Source organism: Protopterus annectens, chromosome 16.part0, assembly GCF_019279795.1.
Source record: "Protopterus annectens isolate FY-2018-M chromosome 16.part0, PAN1.0, whole genome shotgun sequence".
In the NCBI taxonomy this organism is placed as follows: domain Eukaryota; kingdom Metazoa; phylum Chordata; order Ceratodontiformes; family Protopteridae; genus Protopterus; species Protopterus annectens.
Window position 1 is genome coordinate 519,124,951 of NC_056750.1, and position 14,919 is coordinate 519,139,869.

The window sequence follows — 14,919 nt, forward strand, 5'->3', positions numbered from 1 at the left end:
CTTGTTTAGGCCCAGACCACGACGTATCAGCTTGTCTAGCCTCTGCTTCCTTCAACCGACGGACGCTTAGACGTCGGTCGGAGTTTGCAGAGGAGTTTTTTGGTCCCACTTTTGCATACAAAATGCCGTCGGAGACTCCAACTACACAATTAGCTAAAAAGCACAAGGAAAAGGACCGACACTCGCGGTCTGCGGTTTCAGCTGAAACCACGGTTAGGCCAACCGCAAGTGTCTCTGTTTCGGCTGAAACCGAGTCCTCGGTTCTTCCTTCGGCTGAAAGCATGCCTCCGATAGCCGAGGCCTCACAGAGCATGGCTGAGTCTGCTACTGAAATCACCCCTACAGAAGCAGGCACCCAGGATTTGTCAGATACTATTCCTTTAGACATATCTACCCCTGCATGTGGGGCTGCTAGACCCCCTGCTTCTATGTCTATCAAGGCTTTTTCCAGGGCTAAAGCAGCTAAATCTTCTAAGGCCTTACCTGCTAAAACTCCCTCACACAGGCCTACCTCTAGTTCCCAAATGCTCAGCCTGGCTGAGGATCTCATTTCTTTGATCAGGGGGTCCCAACCTCACCCAGACAGGGCCTCTCAACCCCCTCCAGATAAGAGGCCTAGGACTGAACCCCCGGAACCTGTCTCTACAGACTATTCCTCGGATGACTCAGATATTTCAGACCCTCAGGAAGGCCCATATTCTCCTTATGAGGATTCTGATGCAGAAGACTCCATTCCTTCTGCTTCTCCTCCTGAAGAATTTTCTTTTGGGGAAACCTTACATGCTATGAGGGAACACTTCCAATGGCAGGGCCAGGATTTTTCAGATTCAAGGAAAAGGCTAAGGACTTTTTTACACTTACCACAGCATAGGCCTTTAGCCATTCCTCCAGTACTAACAGTGGTTGATGATGCATATAATGATGCCTGTACTTCCCCTGATTCTGTTCCTCCGGCCCCTGCCAAGCCTGACAGATATTACAGGGTCCCGGACACTCACTACCATTTGTATAAGGCTCCTGTTGCAGACCCTGAAACCATTTCACAGGGCCCTAAAGGTGTGGCAGCTGCCTCTGCCAAAAACCCTCTCCCCTCTGAAAGGGAATCTAGAGCATTAGAGAGAAGGGGTAAAAAGGTTTATACTTCTGCTACTCTTTCGGCCAGGGCCTTAAACTGTCAATTTCACATGATTCAGTACCAGGAATTTTTGTTAGACCAGCTAAATAAAAAACTGTCCTCTCCTGAACCTATAGACCGCATGTCCCTTCAGGATTTGGTACATAACTCTCAGCAGGTCAGTAACCATTTCTTAAAATGTGGCTATGATGCACTGGAGGCTTCCTTTAGATCAGCTATGACTGGAACAGTGATTCGAAGGCATGCCTGGTTAAAAGAACAATCTATACCAGACCATGTTAAGTCAAAACTCCTAGATGCTCCTATGGAGAAACAAAGTTTGTTTGGCTCCCCTGCACAGGAGGTTCTAAAGAAGGTGGAAGAAAAAGCAAAATCTGTCCAGTCAAGGATTTCTTACAGGTCCAACCTCCGAGGTTTAGCAGAAATTGGCCTTCGAAGAATTGGTCCTTTCCAGACACCTCCAAAACACAGAGAGGCAGAAATAGATGCCCAAGAGGCAGAGGTCAATCCAGGGGTGCCTATAGGGGACGTCAGTGGCAACCTACCAACCAGAGAAGTACTGCCACAGATTCAACTACAACCACTTCCACAGGACAGACACAATGACTTGGCTCTGATTCCGCCTACCAGGGAACAACTGGAAGCACCCTTGGGCGGAAAACTAGCCTCATTTTCCGACAACTGGCATTAAATTACAGGAGACAAATGGACTTTACAAACAATAGACAAAGGCTACAAGTTTCACTTCCACACTCTACCAAAAAAGAGAGGAATGCCAAACCTACCACCAAGCCAAAAAACAGACGCTCTAAGACAAATCAACAACTTACTAAGGATGAGAGCTATAGAAAAGGTACCGCCTATGGAACAAGGCCAAGGATTTTACTCCAGGCTTTTCCTTGTACCAAGAAAAGAAAATCAATGGAGACCTATTCTCGACTTGTCCGCTCTGAACACATACCTCATTGTTCCAAAATTCAAAATGCTGACCCTCCAGCAACTTCTTCCCATGCTGGGCAAGGAGTCTTGGCTGGTGACTCTAGATCTCAAGGAGGCATACCTGCACGTCCCTATATGACCAGATTGCAGAAGACACCTCAGATTTCTTGCAGGATCAGAGCATTATCAATTCTCAGCATTGCCCTTTGGCTTATCTACTGCACCCAGAGTATTCACGAAATGCCTGGCATCAGTAATTGCTCATTGCAGGCTTCAGGGAATTCAAATTTACCCATACCTGGACGACTGCCTAATACAAGCGGACAACAAGGCAAAATTAATGAAAGATTTGGAAAAGGTCATACAACTGTTGCAAGCCTTGGGATACACAGTCAACATGCAAAAGTCAAGACTAGTACCATCTCAAAGGATAACATTCTTGGGTGCAGAACTGGATACATCAACTCAGATGGCTTTTCTCACAGAAGAAAAACAAAAGCAACTACCAGTCTGTTTCAAGACATTAACAACACAAACTCAGCTTACTGCAAGGAAAGTCCTGCAAGCCCTGGGTTACATGGCATCCTGCATAATATTGATTCCGCATGCCAGGCTGCATATGAGAAAGTTGCAATGGTACCTAAGGAATGTATGGTCTCAACACAAGCACAGTCTAGAAGCCCAGATTCCAATAATTCCATGCCTGAAGCAAGAATTCCTGTGGTGGGCTCAGGCCTGTCAGTTGAACAGAGGATTGCCTTTCCACAAACCTCATCCAAGCCAGACCATCACCACGGACGCCTCAGACCTAGGCTGGGGGCACACATGGTGGACAAGTGTATACAAGGCCTATGGACCCAAGACCAGCTGAATCTACACATAAATCTAAAGGAGATGCTGGCAGTGAAACATGCAATCCAGGCATTCAGACCATTCCTTCAACAAGGTCACCTGCTGATAAGGACGGACAATACCACAGTCATGTGGTACATCAACAAACAGGGAGGTACACACTCATATCCTCTATGCCGGATGGCAATGGACCTGTGGAATGTGGCCCTGAATCTCAACATTCAACTTCAGGCCAGATTTGTACCAGGAAAAGAAAATTCACTAGCAGACACCTTAAGCAGAACTACCACAGATGCTCACGAATGGATGCTGCATCCAGACATCTTCAAAACCATAACAAAGAAATGGGGTCTACCAGAGATAGACCTGTTCGCCTCCCCACACAACCACCAATTGAAGAAATTCTGCACAAGAGCATTCCACCCACTTGCTTGGAGGGTGGAATCCCTTTCCTTCAGCTGGAAAAACCTGACAGCATATGCATTCCCACCTCTTCCTTTGATGTACAAAGTCCTACTGAAGATCAAAGAGGATCAGCCAAGGGTAATCCTGATAGCTCCAGACTGGCCGAGGCAACATTGGTACCCGCTACTGAGAAGCATGTCTCGGACACACGCATGGCCTCTACCTCTATGTCCCTTACTTCTAACACAGAACAACTACAAGATCCTACATCCAAACTTGAAAACACTGCAGCTAGCTGCTTGGAATATTGCATAAAACAAAATAACCCAGGTTTATCTCAGAGGGTTAAGGACATTGTCCTGGAGGCTCGCAGACCCTCCACAAGGAAAACTTATTCAGTCAAATGGAAAAGATACCTCATTTGGAGTGCAGCAAAGGGAGAAAATGTCTCATTGGCAAACATAGCACACATCCTGGAATACTTAGCAGAACTGTTCCACAATGGCCTGTCCTACTCCTCCATTAAGATTCATGCATCAGCAATTTCAGCAGAATACAACATGGATCCTCCTGTCTTCTCTCATCCTCTACTCAGGCAGTTCTTGAGAGGAATCAAAAATGTAAAGCCTCCAAGGAAACCACCTTTACCTACATGGGATCTCAACTTTGTGCTGGAAAAGTTAACACTTCTCCCTTTTGAACCAGCAGCAACAGCAGATTTACAGTTCTTGTCTTGGAAAACTGCTTTCCTGCTAGCAATCACTTCAGCAAGAAGGGTATCTGAGTTACAGGCATTAATGGCAGTTCAACCCTTCCTTATCTTCCATCAGGATAGAGTGTCTCTGAGAACTAACCTTACCTTTATGCCAAAAGTGGTCTCCAGAGTATCATTGAACCAAGCGATTCATTTACCTACATTCTTCCCCAACCCACAGAACAGGGGGGAAAGACTGCTACATACCTTGGATGTGCACAGACAATTACACTACTATCTGGACAGAACTAAGACCAACAGAAAAACTGACCAGCTTCTGGTAGCATATGCAACAGGAATGCAAGGAAAAGCAATTTCAAAACAGACAATCTCAAAATGGATAGGAAATTGCATTCGATTTTGCTACTCTTTTCATGGCAAGACAACTCCTGAAAATATCAGACCTCATTCCACAAGAGCTACAGCCACCACTACAGCTTTCCTACGAGGAGTGGCTACCAAAGACATTTTAGAAGCTGCTACTTGGAGCTCCGTGCATACATTTGCCAAGCATTATAACCTTCCTTTATACTCCAGATCCCGAGCAGGTTTTGCTATTGCTGTGTTGCAAGGGATCTTGACTACACCATCTTTATCTTAGTGCCTCCTCCCCCAGTTTGGCTATGGTATTCTACCCATATGTTAGGACTGCAGATGCATCCTTGAAGGACATAGTACAGTTTTGTACCTACCATAAATGTAGATGTCCGATAGGTATGCATCTGCAGTCAGGATTACCCATCCTCCTTCCCCTCTGTGGTATTCCTAGGGTACTTACCCCTCTTTTAGCTAGCTGGGGGAATTTATTATGGTGTATTTGTTTTGTATATATGTATATGTATATATATATATATATATATATATATATATATATATATATATATATATATTTTTTTTTTTTGCTCTCTACTGTTTGGAATTATTTGCATTTATCCAAATTTAGCCTTCCTAGAGGGCACCTGGCATCTGGGGCAAGAAACACTGAGGAAAATGGCGTCGGCTGATGCCTTTATACCACAGCAGCTATGACGTCGGGTGAAGTGCGACATCAGCCGAGGCCAGACCCAGACTTTGGAATCCGGCCGACCGAAGGGCTGCCTGAGGCAGGACAACCCATATGTTAGGACTGCAGATGCATACCTATCGGACATCTACATTTATGGTAGGTACAAAACTGTACTTTTTATCTTCCAATTTGATTACAGCCTTCCTTGGAGGGCACCTGGCATCTGGGGCAAGAAACACTGAAGAAGATGGCGTCGGCTGATGCTTATGTACTCCAGCTGCTCTGACGTCGGAGAGAAATGCGACATCAGCCGACGTCGGACCCAGACTTTGGAATCCGGCCGACCGAGGGCTGCCTGAGGCAGGACAACCCATATGTTATGACTGCAGTTGCATATCTATCGGACATCTACATTTATGGTAGGTACAAAACTGTACTTTATGGCGGTCGTAGCGGCTCACCTGAGACTTCAGGGCATTCAGGTATTCCCCTACCTAGACGACTGGCTCTTCGCTGCATCCACCAAACATCTCTTGTGTCAGGCCCTACACTACTTCCTCAGTCTGGCTCACAAGTTAGGCATCACGATCAATATCAGCAAGTCCCACATGGCTCTGGTTCAGATCATAGACTTCATTGGGGCACGATTGGATTCGATTCAGTCAAAGATTTTTCTCACCCCGGAAAGGATAGAAAATCTCAGAGTCCATCTATCGGCGATCTTGGATCATTCGGTAGTCACAGCAGCCAATGTTCTCAGGGCCCTGGGTTCGATGGCAGCCGCAATCTCTATCCTCCCTCTTGCACATCTTCACATGAGAGTCCTTCAGTGGAATCTAGCAGTTCAATGGTCCTGGATAGACCTTCTGATGAATTTCCACATCCGAATCTATCGGACATGGAGAACGTCACTCCAGTGGTGGCTTCAATCAGCGGACATTTTCAGGGGGCGCAGCTTTCTTGCCCCTCCGGCTCAAGCCACAGTGACCATGGACGCTTCCCAGTTTGGGTGGGGGGGCACTTCCTGGGAAGAATGGTCCAAGGCACGTGGTCCCCTCCAGAGACCAAGCTACACATCAATGTCCTGGAGATGAGGGCACTGCTTTTAGTGTTGAGAGCCTTCCACCCTGTCCCACCTCCAGGGACGGTAGCCATTCAATCAGACAACATGTCTGTAGTCTGGTATATAAACAAACAGGGAAGGACCCGATCCTACCCCCTTTGTCGCGAGGCCATGAGGATTTGGGAGTGGGCCATATCCACCAGCCGGTTTCCCATAGCAACGCATATCCCAGGACGCTCCAACATTCTAGTGGACAGTCTCAGCGGGGCAATCCTTCTGCCTTACGAGTGGTCTCTGAAAATCATTGGCGGAGAAGATCTTCCGTGTTTGGAGTCAACCTTGCTGCGATCTCTTTGCATCTCCTTCCAACGTGAAGTGCAGCAACTTCTTCGCTCTGATCCCCCCTCCGGGGGATGTCCCCAGGGACGCTCTAGTCCATGCTTGGCCTCCCGGGCAACTGTATGCTTATCTCCCATTACCTCTTATTCTGAAGTTCCTTCAGAGACCTTGCCGGCTGCAGTGCAAAGTCATTCTCATAGCTTCCTTCTGGCCGCGTCAAGTGTGGTTTCCCTTCCTATGGTCTCACCTGTTGGCACCTCCATGGACTCTAGATCCATGCCCGGATCTGATTTCTCACCCGTCGGGCTTGCCCCTGCCCAACCTGGACAGTCTCAAGCTGATTGTCTGGCTGCTCCAGTTCCCATGATCTTTAGGCCCCCCCCCGACTTTCGTCCCGTTAAGAATATTCTGGTAGCTTCTCTTAAAGCCTCCACTAGGAAACTCTACAATAGCAAGTGGAGACGTTTTTGCGTATGGGCCTCTCAGCGCAATCTGAACCCGTTTACAGCCACCGTTCCGGTCATACTGGATTTTCTGGCCGATCTTTTTCGATCAGGCGCAAGTGCTTTCACCATCAAGGTTCAGCTGGCTGCCATCTCTAATTTTCATGTGGGTGAAAATAAGGTTGCTGTGGCTTCTGCCAAATTGTGTACTGTAAAGCTTTCCTGAAGGGCACTTTTTTATTGCGACCACTAGTTAAAGTTAAAGAAACAGTGCCCCCCTGGGATCTGACTTTAGTCCTTCAGGCTTTGACCACTCCCCCTTTCGAGCCAGCCGGTTCAGTTCCGATGAAGTTTTTGTCATGGAAGACAGCCTTCTTGGTCGCCATCACTTCAGCCAAGAGAGTTTCAAAGTTGCAGGCCTTATCCTCCTTGCCCCCCTATTTGGTTTTCCACAAGGATAGTGTTTCGCTGTGTACAAACCCTTCCTTTCTTCCCAAGGTGTCCTCAGCAGCCAATATTACTCCGTCTATAAATTTGCAAGTCTTCTTCCCAAATTTTCAAAATAGAGGTGAACGTAAGTTTCATTTATTGGCTGTCCATAGACAGCTTCATTTTTACCTCCATAGGACTAAACCCTTCCGGAAGTCGGATCAATTGTCTCTTTTTCTTTTTTGGGCAAGGCAGTTTCGAAAGTGTCCTTAGCATAGTGGATCACTCTTTGTATTGCACAGGTTTATAAGGACAAAGGTTTTTCTCCTCCTGGTGTATTGAAGGCTCATTCCACTAGAGCAATGGCCACTTCTGCAGCTTTCTGGTCAAGAGTTCCGTTAGACGATATCTGTGCATCAGCGACTTGGGCCAATTCGCACACATTCATCTCTCATTATAAATTGGATCTTATTTCTAGAGGGAGAGCATCTTTTGGCTTTGCGGTGCTCAGAAATATCCTTCCATAGGGGCCTCCCAGGAATACTAGTAGCTGGGGACTCTGTCCCATATGTGCAGAATGAATGAAGTCAACTACTTCAGATAAAGAAGTTATGTTCTTACCATAACGTTCCATCTGAGTATTAGACTTCATTCTTCTGCAACTTCCCTCCCTCCATCCCCCTAACTCTTCAGGTTTTTCCTGTTTAGGATTATGGTTATGTTGCCATTTAGTGTCAGCAAAAACAATTTGGGGCTAGATAGGAGGAAGTGATGTAATATAGGTAAGGGAGGAGCTTGGAGCTCGGAGCTGATGCTTGAAAAGTTTTGCCGGCTCGGATCCGAATCGGATCCGTATACCCATATGTGCAGAAGAATGAAGTCTACTACTCAGATGGAACGTTATGGTAAGAACATAACTTCTTTTTTTGTAAATCTGATCAGCTCTTTGTTTCCTTTCATCCTAGGTCTTTAGGATTGGCCGTCTCCAACCAAACAGTTTCTTCTTGGTTTTCTAAAGCCATTTCTTTTTGTTATTTCTTTCATGGTAATAGCCTTCTTTCTTCTGTTAAGGCTCATTCTACTAGATCTGTGGCTTCTTGTACTTTTTTTCTAGGGTTTGGATACTAACTATATTCTTGAGGCAGCTACCTGCACTTCTGTGCATACATTTACGAAGCACTACAGGTTAGATGGAATTTCCAGAACTAGAGCTGATTTTGCTAGGGCCATTCTTCATGGCTTCCTAGAAAGCTCTACTGGTCCTTCCTCCTCCCTTTCTTCTTCCTGTGCTTTGGCACTCTCCCTGTTATAATGAATACTGAAACAGTGAAATGGAAGGACATAGTAGAGTTTTGTAAAATCCTACCATAACTGTAGATGTCCTTCTATTTCATTATTGCAGTATTTACTCCCTCCCTCCACCCCCATTTCTCTTTTGGGTGGTACTGATTACCTCTCTGTGAACTGGCATTCCCAGAGTTTTGAGGTTGGTACATCCAGATGTCACCTTTATGCACTATGCTACACAGAGTGCATACATGTGACGTACTGTGTACCTTAAAGCAAGCAAAAAGCTTTGGTATACTGGCCAGCCATGAGGCCACCCTTGCCAGGAGATCCCTACTGTAATAAATACTGCACCAGTGAAGAGAGGGACTTCTACCGTTACGGTAAGATTTTACACAATTGTACTTTATCTAATGGTCTGATTCTTCCTTCTTACTGCAAGGTTTGTAGCTGCAGCTTACAGTCTGCTCATCACAAATCTGAATATTCCCAGACTTCAGCTCCTCCCCTTTACCTTTCATTCAGACTTCAGTCGTCACAAAACATGGATATAAATGTATTCTGACTTTGCTTATTCTAAATTTTTGGTGCAGTTTTTTCTTTCCTTTTTGGGTTTCCCTTATATTCACCAGCATTGTTTATCATTCTCTTGTAAGGGAGGATAGCACCCTCTTAACTCCCAACACTACATGCACATATACCTTTCAACCTCTTAGTGCAAGAAATCTGGCCAAACCTTAAAGTAATGGAGGAGAGAAATGCCCAAAATAGGGACAGGTTTTAAATATTACTCTTAAACTAGGAAAGTTGCTACATTAACAGGCTGTGTGCTAGAATACATTTTCTGAATGATATGAAGTCTGAAACTCAAATGTATGTCATCATTTGGTAATTTCATTCCTCAGTGATTTGCCAGAAAACCAATTTTATAAGGAACAGACCAAAAATGTGAGGCAAAAATCTGAACAGTTGTGAGATTTGCATACAAATGTTATTCATTTAAACATTTGTTAAACAGGTGAGTGCACTTTTCAGAGAATATTGTTCAGCCGTAACCCAACCCACAGGTAAATCATTAGCAAATTATGACTTCAAATAGTTGTACTTATGGTACAGTTGAAGTAAGACAGTTTATTTACTTAAATGAACTATAAGAGTTAAAGGGTCGCCAGTAGAAGATGTTTTTTGTCTGAACTTTTGTAAGGGCACTTTTTGCATTACATGATGAACATGTGTGACATTGCCACATCTTTTCAGTTCAGAAATGTGTTATGGAAGGAATACCTTCAGTTGGTCAGATGTTAGCATGACTTGGTGGCTAGGTGGATGCAAGATAAACATTTCCATCTTTTCATGTATACTGTGTGTTTCAAGTGCTGTTAAAGTAACTATCTCAGCAAACTGTAGGTTTCAAATAATGGTTTGCAGTAAGAAAGGTTCTAGATAATTATTTCAGTTGAACATGGGATCAAGGTAATGGTCTTATCTTTTCTCCAGCCCCATACCACAGAGAAATAAAGCCCTGACTGCACTCTAGATGACTTGTATTCAACTAGTGGCACAGATTCTGGAGAGACCAGGTCGGAATAGATAGACGTGTCTTAACCTATTATGGAGTCTGATGAGCTGTATGCTGCAAGCAGTATACCACTTTGTCAGGAGGTTGAGCATTTGAGGAACACTTGTGAACTTCCTGAAGGCAGCCATTGCGGAGCTCACAAGGCTGATATTGGTGATGGGGTTAGGGCACATTTCCTGACAGCAGTTTGATACTACATCAACATCCTCAGTCATCACACTGGTTCTGAATGTGGATCAGGTTGAGCTTGGGGGAAGACTGTCAGGTCTCATAAACCCGGTGAATAAAGGTAGGAATGGGTGTCTGCTGACAATTGCAGGAGGTGACATCTCATCTCAGGTGAATGTTTAGTGAATGTATGGCTGCTTTTGGTTAAGAAACTTCACTTAGCTGAAGGCTTAAAGTAACTGATGTAATTTCATGGTGCAGGATTGAGAAACTGAGGTCAGAGTAAAAAAAAAAAAAAGAGAGAGAGAGAGGAAGAAAGAGTTTGAGTTGTTCTTGTGTAAATGATATTTCAGTATAAGATCGAGGCATGTTTAGGGAAGGCCAGAAACTTCATCTTAAAATTTTGTTTGGCCTTGTTTAGCAATATAATGTGAGTAATTTAAGTGTAGAAAGTGATGCAGATTTAATTTTCTCCCCTTTAGGGATGGACAAGTGTCATTACAGGAGTATATGGCTTTCATGATTAGCAGAGAAACTGAAAATGTGAAATCTAGTGAAGAGATTGAGAGTGCGTTCCGTGCCCTTAGCTCAGAAGGAAAACCATACGTTACGAAGGAGGAGCTCTACCAGGTCAGTATAAACCCTGAACTGTTAGTTTGAGAAGAGATGACCTCTTTGGAAGAGGACCTTCACTCACATTCAAAGTAGTACTTAATAGAACACTTCATATTTTTTAAACACCTTTATTGAATTATCATTTGTAATATAGGCAGATTTACATTTATACAAAAGTAATCAAACTGTATTAACAAATCAGCATTAACAAACATATATCATATAACCTAAGCAACATTACATAAATTGTTCAATTCCTGCCCCCTCTTTTTGTTTGTACTATTCCTACAATTCCCATTTTTTCCTATGTAGTTTGCTCCTACCCCTTTCTAAAGATCTCAATTCCAATTGGTTTCTCTGTGTTACTATAGTTACTACTTCCAGTATAGTTTAGATTTTGATTTCCATTTTCTAGTAATTGCTTTTTTGGCAGCCACCATTAGTAGACATGGCAAGGACTTACCATGTCTAGGTAATTCCAATTTTGTATCATAGCTCAGAAAAATCATCTCCCTCATCAGACCAATCTGCCCTCCCAGCATCTCAGACAGTGCATCCCACAAGGAATCCTTAGTCTGCCAACCCACACACTCCCAAAAAATATGTTCCCAGTTGCCTCTTTCTTCCCTTTCATACCTCCAACATTTGCTTTCTACCTGAGGAAAAATTCTCTGGAGTCTACTTGGGGTATAAAAATATCTATGTAAAAACTTCCATTCAAAAATCCTAAATGTTCTAGATTTTGTGGCATAATTTGGAGTTGCTTATCCAATCTCCCTTCCCAATCCTTTCTGACCTCCTCTGATTGATTCTTATATTTATCATGCAATATTTTATGTTCTCTACTAATTATTCCTTTTTTAATGGCCACTTCTGTTCTAGAGACTACTAAAAACTCTACCAGTGCTAGTCTTTGGTTAAGACCCCCCCCCCCCCATTCCTTTCTCTTTGCCTATATTCTGTCAATCTTTGATAGGGAATGCAGTCTGTAACCTGCAGTCCAAATAAATTCTTGGCCTCTTCCCATTCTGTTACCTTTCCCTCTCTAGTTGTTTGCTCCCGATACCTTGGTTCCTTTGCCAGTTTTCTCTAATAAATTCCAGCCCCCTATTGTCTGTATCCCTAATTGCAGTCACCCGTATTGGTAGTATGTCCTTTCTCCATTCCTGTGTTGGCTTAGTTCTTAGAATACTTACTGCTACTTTATGGATGTAATATTTTGTATAATTATTGTTGTCATTCAGTTCCAGTGTTGCAGTATTCTACATGTGGATTTACTCTTCCTCCTCTCTAGTTCACCCGGCCAGGATTCCAAAGATTTTCAGCCCCTGTAGGTGCATAGGACATCTGACGTGGTAGCAGGAATGTGGGCCAAAAAAGTGTCATCTGCATGCACCAGCCCTCAGAACATTTCAGCCATCAGTCGTACGCCAGGTGCTCCTGCTTCTCGTGGACATCAGATCAAGAAACATTCAATTAAGTTGGGGGATCCTTTCAGTCCTACTGTTGTTTTATATAGTCTGTTCATGTCATCCGGAAAGGGAAAGTGTAAGTGTGGTCTGCAGATTCCCCACAAAGACACCCTCGATCAGTGTGTCTCTCTTGCTTAGGTAAGGAACATGACCATGAGAATGGCACTACTTGTCAGTCATTCATCCCTAAGACTTTACGTCGCCATTTACAGGGTTTACATCTGTACTTAGAAAACCAGTGGTTAAAACAGCATTAGGAATGGAGGCCGCGTCGGACACCCCATCTGAACCACCTAAGAAGAGGGCCAGGATCTTGTGGCCTACTTCTTCAGCTGCGCCTCTACCAGCCGTTCTTCACCCTGTGGCCAACATCGGCCTGACCAAGGATTCTGCTTCCACCAGTCTGGATAAAGCAGGTACCTCTGAGGAAGAGCCGCACAGTCTCGAGAGGATGGCATGTCCATAGAGGCTATACCGGTGTCTATCTTAGAGTCCGGCAGGGAACCAGTGCTCTCTGTGGGCATGTCAGATTCTGCTGCTGCCATCCCTACTTCTGACTCAAGGCCTTCGCCCAGCCAGATGCCTGCTAGGCCTCTTAAGAAAAAACAAAGCATTTATCTTCTGCTTCTGAAAGCATGTCTGATTGTCAGGCCTTCAACCAGAGTTTATTCAATGCCTTTATGGCCCTTAGGTCTAGTACAATAGGAACCCCTAGCACTGCTCCTCCCCTCCTAAGTCCTAGTCCTCTAATTCCTGAAAGGAGGGTAGAACAACTGGAATAGGAGGAACTGTGACTCCGCAGAGGATTCTCTCTCCTACTGCTCTCAGATCCCCCCGTGATATGGATCTCCAGAAGGCGGCTCTATTAAGTCCGACTCGCCAGTGGAGGATTTAACTTTTGGGGAAATGATCAACCAGATGAAAGACCACTGTAAGTGGGAAGCTTCAGATATGACTTAAGTGCAGAAGAGGTTTTATGACCTGTTACAGATGGAACTCCCCCAGAACTTCTGCTCTCCTTCCTATTCAGCTGGCCTCCCTGGATGCCTTTTCCTCTGCTTCCATCAACCCTGACTCCCAACCACCAGCCCCACGCAGGGCAGATGGACTCTAGAAAGTCCCTGAGACAGAGAAATTTCTGATTAAGTGCCCTCCGGCTGACCCAGCCACTATCTCCATTTCTACTGATAATGCTTCCAAGCTGCTCCCTACTACAACCATTCTTCCAGCTGACTAGGACACCAAGACATTGGAAAGGTTGGGGAAGAAAATATACACTTTTGCCACCTTGTCACTCATGGCCACTAACTATCAAACTCACATAACCAAGTATTCCTTAGCACCACTGGATAAAGCCACTAAGGAATATTCTGACATCCCAGACTGTGCAGCCAAAGCTTCCTTGACCTCCCAGCTAGCTTTCACCTCTCAGGTGAATAAACAACCCCCTAAGATGCAGTTATGATGCAGCTGAAGCCTCAGCTAGGTCAACTGCATCAGCTTCTGCATTAAGAAGATGCTCTTGGCTACACCTTCAGCCCCTCCCTGACGACTTCAGGGCCAAATTTATTGATGCTCCTTTGGATCACTCTGCCTTGTTTGGTGGAAAAATGGCTGACGACCTTAAGTCCCTGCAACAAAAAGGCAAAGAATTGCAGGACCTAAAACACCTGCTAGTCTTGCCCATCCCTAAGTTCCATAGGAACTACCTGGCCAAGACTTAATTCATTAGAAAAACCTCTAGGCCTACTGCTCCCTCCAGTTCCAGGAGACCCCCCCCCCCCCAGAAGACTGTCCCCTCCGGCTAGAGCTTCTCCTTCCTCCAGCCAAAGGCCTCCCTTCCAGATAGGGCAGATAGTGTCTGACTACCTGCCAATCTCTTCACCCACCCTTCCCGCATCTCTTCCCCTGTCTGATCACTCATTACCTCAGACAAATGAGTTCTGTCCATCATACAGAACGGTTACTTTATGACCTGGATCCACCCCCCAACAAGGCTGGGCATCAGCTACCCGTCCTACGATAGGTACTGCAAACCTTGCTAATACAAGGCACTATAAAACCAGTGCCTACAGAATCAAAAAGAAAAAGATTCTACTCCAGAATCTTTCTGGTCCCCAGAAAGGACGGTCCACGGAGGCCTATGCTAGACCTCTTTTGTCTCAACTCCTTCTTAAAAGTTCCTACCTTCAGGATGCTCACTCTCCCTACCGTCTTTCCCCTCCTTCTACCTCAAGGTTTCATGGCAACCCTGGGCATAAAGGATGCCTACCGTCACATACCGATAAAGCCCACCTTCAGGAGATACCTCCAATTTTTGGCAGGCTCATCCCTTTTTCAGTTCTGTGCCTTCCCCTTTGGGCTTTCCACTTATCCCAGGGTATTCACAAAATTTCTGGCTCCAGTCATGGCTTACTGCAGAATAAAGGACAT

At 44.9% G+C, this 14,919-nt stretch overlaps 1 protein-coding gene across 1 annotated transcript in view; it reads left to right on the top strand.

Annotated features, from left to right (window-relative positions):
- SPTAN1 (spectrin alpha, non-erythrocytic 1) overlaps positions 1-14,919 on the top strand; it is a gene marked incomplete in the record, with an annotated part of 2,849,969 nt that overhangs the window by 2,754,659 nt on the left and 80,391 nt on the right. Inside the window, 1 exon segment of the mRNA XM_044058813.1 lies at positions 10,882-11,029. Coding sequence (XP_043914748.1) covers positions 10,882-11,029 — 148 coding nt within the window.